This window comes from Anarrhichthys ocellatus, unplaced genomic scaffold (assembly GCF_004355925.1).
Source record: "Anarrhichthys ocellatus isolate YVR2014 unplaced genomic scaffold, GSC_Weel_1.0 scaffold32, whole genome shotgun sequence".
Taxonomy (NCBI): domain Eukaryota; kingdom Metazoa; phylum Chordata; class Actinopteri; order Perciformes; family Anarhichadidae; genus Anarrhichthys; species Anarrhichthys ocellatus.
In genome coordinates this window covers 5,178,680-5,188,258 of record NW_022280062.1, presented here as the reverse complement: position 1 = coordinate 5,188,258, position 9,579 = coordinate 5,178,680, and the positions used below count along the sequence as shown (strand labels likewise).

At 38.8% G+C, this 9,579-nt stretch overlaps 1 protein-coding gene across 1 annotated transcript in view; it reads left to right on the top strand.

The window, feature by feature from the left end:
• Positions 1–8,294: 8,294 nt before the first annotated feature.
• Positions 8,295–9,579, top strand: part of st6galnac3 (ST6 (alpha-N-acetyl-neuraminyl-2,3-beta-galactosyl-1,3)-N-acetylgalactosaminide alpha-2,6-sialyltransferase 3) — a 65,967-nt gene continuing 64,682 nt past the window's right edge. The window contains exon 1 of the mRNA XM_031864954.1: positions 8,295–8,545. Within this exon, the coding sequence (XP_031720814.1) occupies positions 8,528–8,545 (18 nt within the window). The 5' untranslated portion in view covers positions 8,295–8,527. The remainder of the gene's footprint in view (positions 8,546–9,579) is intronic.

Below are 9,579 nucleotides of genomic sequence, written 5' to 3'. Positions count from 1 at the left end.
TTTACCTTTTTCTTTTCGTTTTTTTTTTCCGTTGTGTGGGCGGAGGGAGTTTACTCCCCCCCCCCCCCCCCCCCCCCAAACTAAGTGTAAAAAGTCCTGAAATATTTCCAGTCCTATGTTTTGATTCTCAAGCGTTGTTTTAACTATACTAATTTGGTTATAACTGTTTTTTTCTTCCAGGAATAACTGACCTTTATAATGCTGCACTCTTGTCTTACTGATTGTAGTTGGATAACTGTTCATTATAATAGAAGGTAAATAAATCACATGTTAACTCTATTAGTTCTCAGTTCTTATCCAAAAAAGCTGCTTACTGTTGCCAACTTTGTGTGTATATTAATGTAACTTATTTGTTATCTTGGTTAGTAATAAATATTTGATTTCGACCTCAACAGTGATTCAGTTTTTTTTTGTTTTCTTTGCAATAAATGAGATTTTAGCCTTTTTAGGAAGCAGATGCCCGTGCCTCAATTTATTCATGAATTTATCTAGTGAAGGAAAATGATGGAATCTAACCCAGTTCAGTTGGGTCAGTGGATATCACCAGACCACTCACTGAAATCACTGGTGAATCTTGTTGGACACAAAAAAGCAGCTGCTGGAATACTGGATTAAACAGTTTATAAAAAGAATGTCTTTTGTTGATGAGAATTGGCGACTGGAAACATTGCCTGGATTAAAAATACAATCAGGTTATTAACTTTGATGCAATTCTTTAGTAATTACCTGTAAAACTACGTTATGGTGTTGATCAATCTGTGAGTGTGGAAATAACTGAGAGGGTTTCTGTTGTAACATTCTATGGTTGTAACACTTATGAGTCAAGTACCACCTGCTGGCAGCAGGAAAAAAGGCTGCTTTTATACTGAGTAATGTAGAAATGAATATAATTCTGTTTTAATGCGCGCCTTGGTTTACATATGTTATTTATCATTATACAATTTAAAGTCAGCGACTGATATAATAGTTTTAAATGGTGTTTTAATTGCGCTTCTGTACTGCAACGTCAAGTTCCCTGAGAGGGAAAACGACAGCATGCTCAAAAGTGATTGCTCGGTATTTGTTGCCCAAACATTTTTTCTACATTAAATGACACTGTGTGTATGTGTGTGTGTGTGTGTTTTTGTTTGTGAGAGAGAGAGAAATCGGTGTAGTGGACAATTTGAATATAATATAAAGTGTTCTGATGCTTTTTAGGTGATGCTTTTGTATCGTCCCATGGAGGGATTCTTTCTGTAAAATCCATTTAAATTTGCCCTCTGTGTGTCTGGTTGAGTAGATGCCACTAGATGGCAGCATAATCTTTCCAAATGCATTTATTTTGATGCCAACCATGTGTTATTTTCTCATCAATGATCCTCTGGTTAAAAAAATCTCCGCAGATTGTGGGTTGTTTGTGATGTGATTGCAAGCAAAAATGTAATTGCAGGTTTAAGTCTCTGAAATAAATGCAGCTTATATAAAACCAAAGCAGGGAGATGTAAATAGCAAAGATCTTTTACATTTCCTCGTGCATTTTACATCCTACATCACATCCACACGGAGGCTGTAGTAATAATGCTGGCACCCCAAAAATGCCACAGCTGATACTGTATGAGGAATGATGTTTCATAGCCGTGGCAGATTTTAATAATGGAGCGTAAAGATTGATGCACGCCTGAGAAATTAGAGGCAATTCTTTCTTCCATGTTTTCTTCCTCGTAGTATAGATAATGACTTCTCCTGCAATGTACAGCCTGATAGGAAAAGGACACTTTACCTGTAACAACAATGACTAACAATGACTTTCATATGATAATTAATGAATACACGTTTGAATGGGGTTGTGGGTAGTGAGGATGAGACTTGTTGTGGTTGTTTTGCATGTCTTTGTTGTTTTGATTGACTTTCCAACAAGAAACCTCCTACAGAGTCTGTGGTCCAGGGTCCACCCAGGTTGGTCGTTTTTCATCTCTTTGTAATTGATTGCCGTCTCTTGTTGTTGTTTTGCATCCATTTTTGCTCATGTTGTTGTAGACATTTCGTTTGTCTGCGGTCGTTTTGTATCTTTGTAGTTGTTCTCTGTCTCTTTGAGGTCGATTTTAATCTTGTAGATATTTTGTGTCTCTTTGTGGTTGTTTACCAGTTTCTAAGGAGGGGGCCCATGCCACTTTTCTCTGGCCCTCCTTCTTGCCCCTGCTACATGCATGTTTCATCAAGTGATATTCTCAGTGCAGCTCAGAACTGCAAAAAAATATGAAAAAAAAAATTGCCAGGCTTGTGAGTTTTCTATTTATTCTTGTATTTGTATGGGCTATGGGGGAGCCGTAATCTGTGCCCTCCTGGTGTCTGGGCAGAGACAAACATGCTGGTTGTTAGGCTACTGAGAAACCCCACCGGCTCTCATTAGTGAGGACGAGAAAGACAGAAGGTGGGAGAGAAGGAAAAAAAGAAAAGTGTGAATGAGAGATAGAGACAGAGAAGCAGAAGGAGAGATGGATGGATCACAGCCTTACCCCTCAGTCTTGTTTGTTTGTAAGGAAAGGTGCAACCCATTTTTCCTCCCTCTCCTCTTCTCAGTCTTGTCATCCTCTTGTTATCTCAGCACAAAATGCTGAGGATTAGTCCAGGCCACAGGGGCTGAGCCAAATGCGGCTGAACCACAGGCACAGCAGACAATCACTTAATAAATGTTTAATTAAACCGCTGCAGTGTTGTGTCTGAATGTAGATGACTCACACGTTTGGTAGAAAATGGAAATGCTTTTAAAACGTCTCCACAGGAGATTCATGTTCAACTTTTCACCCAGGCTGTGGTTATTATCAGGGACTGACATGTACTTATTTTCCCTCAACAGCTCTGGCAAGGTCTGATTTTTATAGCTCAACACTTTGGCACGGACAGAAGCCTTTTGTTTGGGGAAAAAGTTGTTTCAACTGAATTAATCATTTACCTCATGTCACTGTGGCCTTTTTCACCCATCAAGTTACAACAGTTTCCTCTGACAGAGCAACAACTGCTGACTGGTAGTGGAGTAAAAAGTAGAAATGGAATTACAAGTACCTTAAAAATTGTACTTGGTGTACTATATATAATTTGTTATGATTGCATTGCTGCATCAATACAATAATTAGTTAGAGGGATATACTATTTGTCATGCACATACAAGTGCCCATCCTAATCACGCTCCTTCATTTCCTATCAACACATTGTTATAACCACTAGGGGGCAGTAAAGCACAAATGCTGCACAGACATACTGCACAGTGATGGTGACATTTATCAGGTTTGTTTTAGTAGACAGATAGAGATACTGTTAAAATACACAGTAAAATGACCTCAAAGCTACTTGAGGGCAAAATAAATAAAAAATATGATTATAGATGACGCTTATGTTTTAAGATGAACCATTACACACATTATCAGAATGAGACAGCATGCAAAAATAACACGTGGTAATTAGATTTGAATATATGCTTCCTTTCAGTGGCAGGAGAGTCAAATCAGTCATATTGAGTCAAGATGATTCATCCTGGTAAGCCGTCTGGGGAGCAGGGAAGGAACATGGGACAGCAGCTTATCCGCTGTTTCTGTAGCCGGAGGCAATCTGATGTACGAGAACATCCTCTGTACAGAGTTGTAGTCTGAAATGCTCCACTTGTGTGAAAGTGCAGCTTGAGTTTCACTTTATCCAAGTCACAGCGAGACTATATACCTGTTCTAGAAAGTGACTATTGGATTACCACTCAATTTTAAACGGTTCATTAAAAGCTAATCAAGAGGTTATTTACAGGAGCGTGAAAATGAAAACTGTGAAAGTCAAATAATCATTCGGATTACTTTTTTATCTTTTAATTTCTTTTTTTCCACGAGGCAGCAGAACAAAGAGGACTGAATGTTGTAGACGTTTTTAGACAGCAGAGATTACAGCTGAAACATGTCTCTGAAAGAGAGCGTTTTATGAACAAAAGTTACAATGATGTAACTATCCGTGCTCCCATGCTGGTAAATTTCCATGGTTGTAGTTTTTTTTCTGTACTCAGAGTACTCACAGTGTAATCTTTTTTTCTTTTTTGGTTCTAATAACGAGTGCTGTAGTGGATGCCGATTTGTTTGTCGAACACTTAAAAACTGCTCTATAGTGCCACTAGAGGTCAAAAACTCCACAGGATTCCACATCTGTTATACAAAAAGCAGTTCTGCTTATTCTTAGAGGGTCCAAGGGGCTGGATTGTGCGAGAGACGGGGCACTGGTCAGGACTGAGGAGGGCAAAGCTTGTCATGTTTATTATGTAATCATTGAGCATATATCATAGTTCAACATCTAAGACAGTGAAACATGCAGTAATGTACAAACACCATTATTCCTATTTTGACAGTTCTTATCCTCTTCTCTAACATACTGAAGCACGTTGGTTATTTGGCATAAAGGTTTACATCCACTAATGAGATTATTTGTTTGAGTAAAAGATGTAAAACTCCAATCTACAGATTTCCTGTTCCCTCCCTCTCTTTCCATATTTTGTCTTCAACTCCAGACCATCTCTCCTCCGTACTGACAGACTGTGAAGAACGACTTGTCTCCATCAGCTGGGAGGCTCCACCGGTGTCTTTGTGCATGCGTCTGTCAGCACAGGAGGAGGGTTTCAGCCATCATCACTCAGGCGTCGTCTTACTGGGCTCACTGGACTAAAGCCTGGGAACCAGACCAATGGTGACCGCTCTCATCAAGCAAATGGATCCAGGTACTCTGAAACTGAAATCAGAGCCCTGCTTCTCAGCTTGTTGTCCAGTATTTTTAGATATTAACTTGGAGAGAAAAAGTACTGAAATGTCCCCACTGTGCACATGTTTAGGTTTATTCTTCACTGATGAGGGGGGGGGAAATCCTTTCAATGATGTCAAAATGACTTTTTGAAAATGTGTTAAACAGCTTTGTGAATGTGACACCCAGAAAACAAAATCAATCCTTTTAAATCTTGGAAAAACATTTTTATTTTAATTTGTGTGGTTTGTTAGTGACACTCATAAAGTCGCAGATCGGCTTATTGCCTTAAAACTAGCTTTAAAGTTTATAAAACTATCACATTTGTATAAAGTTTTTTGTTTTTATTGTATAGTAACTGCAAAAACGGTACACTAAGAAAATTAGTATATCGTATATATGTTATAATGGGATGTCACAATATCAGATTGTCAATCGATTAAAAAAATAAAATTCATCCCTAAGTTTTTTTTATTGTGCGTTTTGTCTCTTTTTTTTGCAAATGTGTGTATATATATATATATATATATATATATATACACACATAACATAATTTTAGTGGTGCTGGATTATTAACATGATTTAATTACCACAGTTATCATCATTAATAGTATATTTTGACACCCGTAATTGTATACAGTTAGTATCTCGTATGAAACTGGGACACATCATTGTTTCCATTTGGAAGTTGAAAGTAAACCCCACAATGTGCACGGTTGCTGCTAAATGGAGAGTAAAGAAGAAGAGCCTTATCTCGAATGCGTTGTGTTACGTTCCCCAGCTTTTCTGAGGCTGATAGCTCTTTATCACATCCAAAAAGATGACGATTGTATTATCCACAGCCTCTTAATCACCCAGAGGTAATTTCAGATGCATGTTTTGCAGATGACCTTGACTTCCTCTCTCTGAGCGGGATGCGCTCGCTGAGTATTTAATCTGTGATGTGGCACTCTCAGAGTTTGAGGATTACTTTTCTCGTGCTCCGTTTGAAAAGCTTTAACAGAGAAGAGTGAGAGTGAGATTTGGTGATAACCCCCGATAGAGCTATTGATTTGCTTCGAGGACCTGCTTCACACCTGGCAAGATTCAAGAGAAAATAGCTGAGAAATGTAATCAATGTGCTGACGGCTAATCAAAAGAAGTGTTGCGCACTGTGGTTACCTGCTCAGAGGGTTTGAGTGTATGTTCCTCTTTCCACCATGCAAATGTTTGTACCTCGGTGGATTCATGCTTGTTTGTGTGGCAGTAATTACAGATGGTGTTTATCAAATATATTCTGTGAGGGAAAAAAAGAAAAAAACTCAGATTGGTTTCTTTCATTTGCAAACAAGACTGACATCTTGGAGAATTTCTATTTGCTCAAGGTGTCATGTCATCTGGCAGAATGGCAGGCTGCAGCTGAACTCAATTACAGCCTCCCTGTGCAGGCAGCCCAAACACTAAGGCAGCATCTGAACAATTTACCTGAGTTTGCATCACTTTTTCATGATGATTTCAAAAGTTTCTGTGCAAATATACAGAAAATCTTCTTCATAAAAGCAAAACATTTCTAGAATGCAGCCTCAAAGAAGGTTAAATTGAAATATGTTGTCTGGTTGGTTTTGTGGCCAGGCCTTGTGCTCCTCTCCTTGGCGTATTTGAATGGCCTTATACCAACTATTCAAACCTTTCTCTGTGATGAATTCTGTCTTGTTGTAACTCCTTTCACAAACCTCCTCTCTGCATTCATACAATTTGAATTGTTGGACCATGGACCGTAAACAAAGCAGGGTCTACCACTGTAACCGGCCTCTTAAAATAGTTGATCTTTTTTTTCATATAGTTTAAAGTAAAGAGAGACAAGAGGACGACATGTAACAAAAGTCCCTGACTTCACAAGAGAGTTTAGGAAGCAGTCTTCAGTAAGTTGACTACATTTAGTTGAGATTTTTATCATCTGTAATGACAGATGTTGTTATTTACTAGTCATCATTTGAAAGGTTGTGACATAGACTTTTAAGACTGACCATAACAGTGGGTGCACTATTGAAGCCCTTCTTTTCCCTCATAGAAGGTCAGCATATCTGCTTCCTGGGTGGTGCTAACGTGTTCTCACCATGTCGGCTCCCGTTTCGTCTTGGTGCTCATGTAGAAAGGGCAGACTGGACACTCTATTGTCAGCAGTGTGAATATGTTGTGTGACAGACAGCAAATTGACCACTTAGGAGGCAACCACAGACTGAAAACAGAAGCACGGTCACATCTGTTTGCTGGAATTTAACAATGGCCGTTTTTAAGGTTATCCTGAGATGCAATTGGAAAAATAGATGAACCTAATTTGGCTCACTTGTTAATATTTTGGGATTGAATGCAGAAAAGTTTCCCAATTCGAACCCTAAATGCATCTCTTTGAGGCAAATAATATCAACGAGTAGTACAATTTCTGTCAGGATCCCTGAACGGTGTCCAAGACGTCAATTCTGTTCACTGCAACACTTTTAGCATTCAATTCAGCACTTGGTGAAAACATATATTATGTCAGCATGCCCGAGTTTATCTTTCACTAAACTGTCTCCCCACCAAATAACATAAATATTCTCAGATAAGAAATGCAACTGACATACAAGCACAGTAGCCTGAATGCAAGAGTTTTATTTCTCATTTTATCAGCATGACTGAAAGAAAAGGTACATATTTACCCAGTTTGTGCCTCACATGTATTAGGTAGCAATTGGTTCCTCTAAAAGATAATTTACCGTCGCCATTCTTACAAGTACTATCTTTCAAAAGCAAAGAAAGGGAAGGCTTCCTTATAAATAAAGGTTACCGCTTCCTCACTTTGAGAACCACCGCAACAGAAAATGTGTATTGCACTAAAAAAAAAACCACATCTGCATCACACGGAGGGAGGAACCGCCTCTAATGGGTTAGCAGCTTCCTGGTGTCTCCAAAGTTGTCTTGTTGTCTTGCATGATGTTGTTTATCTATTGGAAAACTAGATAAAAGGTGGTAGAGAGTGCACTCAAGTTAAAGCACTGAGGTTTTGTTTAAAAGATTAAAATCTCCACCACTGATATAGAAAAGTAAAGAACAGAGTTGAAGAGAATGAAGACCATTTCATTTGATACTGTTACATATATGGTGTATATGTGAATCTTGCAAATATAAGTACTGATGTTATTATTATTATTATTATTCCCCCCTTATGCATTGTATGTATTCTATTTTCATCTTAGTTTCATCTCATTTTAATTTGATTGATTTTTTGGCATTTCCTGTATGGAATGTGCTATACAAATACAGATCATTATTATTGTATTATTATTATTATTATTATATAAATCTTTAGTTACAACAAAATGAAACATGTTTGGATACTTTTTTTTCCAAACGATATTATCTGTTGTTTATTCAACACAATGAAAAACTAATTTTGGAATTATTTTAGAAAGATCTCGCGTTGAAACCTGCCGCTTGTCTTCACAACTGGCATGTTGTAGAAGCAGAAGTCAGGAAATCAGAGGCGGTCACGTGACGCCGGAGGGGGCGGGGCTCTGCGTCTGTGCCGGCCAGTAGCAGCGCAGCGTCGGTCCAGGTCCCAGCAAGCTCCATGGGTGAAAAAAAACCCGACAGAGGAGACGAATAACGGTACACTCCAATATTTATGGAGCCGATCCCCGCGTGCAACCCGTGCATCTGCGTGTCCTCTTGTACGTGAATAGATGTGTTCGGAAACGGACGCGGTGGACGGCATTTTGGGGCTGACGAAAACAAGCGGGCCACCATTGTCTGCGTAGAAATAAGAATGGCCTGGATGTGCAAGGTAAGAGGGGGTTTCTCTCTCATATACATTACAACCAGAAAAGGGGAAAAGGGTGGAAAAATCGCACAATAATCTCCTGGCGTGGTTGGCTTTAGCGTGCGTTTCAGCAGATGTGAAATGTGAGCTGGTTGTGGTGATGCTCCGTGGAGGCAATGAACCCTCCTCTGCTTTCTGTCTGGTCGCCTTTTGGGGTACTCTGAATTTGGGATTTAAGCCCGTGCACATGAAGGAAAGCCAGGCCTGTTTTCATTTATTTTTTTGCTTTTGGTTCACGTTTGAGTGTCATTGCTCTTAAAAGAACAGCAGGCCATGCAGCCATGCTTGTGTTCACAACATGCCTCATGACACGTTCAGGGGTTCACATTATGTGAGGAGTTTACAACATCAGCCACAGCTGCCTTAACAGATGAGGATAAAGTTTACAAAAGTTCCTCAGTGACTCTCACTGTCCACTTTGTTTCATCCTTTTCATTTTTAGTGTAGTTCAGTTAATAGCAATACTTTACAGATGTTGACATAACCCTGAAATATGTCTATTACAGTTTCCCAGAGTTCAAGATGACGTTTTCGAATAGCTAGTTTTATTGAACAAACTGTCCAAAATCACCAAATATCCTGTTTACAGAGAGCATTTTGTCTCTAAAATGTCAAAAAAGAGTGGAAAACAGTTTTCCAGAGTCCAAGGTGACTTCTTCAAATTGTTTTTTGAGGCCGATCAACAGTGCAAAACACAAAGATATTCAGTTTTACTACATTTGACTTTTTTGCTTAAAAAGTGACTTAAATAACTAATTAATTATAAAAATTGTTGCTGTCGATTGACTTGCACAACTTGTTTTGTCCAAAAAATATTCCATTTGCAGCAAATCTTAATATTGGGGTTTCTGGAACCAGAGAATTACTTGAGTTTTTTGCTCAATGACAATGATTTCAGCTCTGGCGGATGTCTGTGTAAGTGTGTGAGTCGGTCTTTCACGGGGACATACAAAAGTATTCAGACCCCTTTAAATTTTTCACTCTTTGTTTCATTGCAG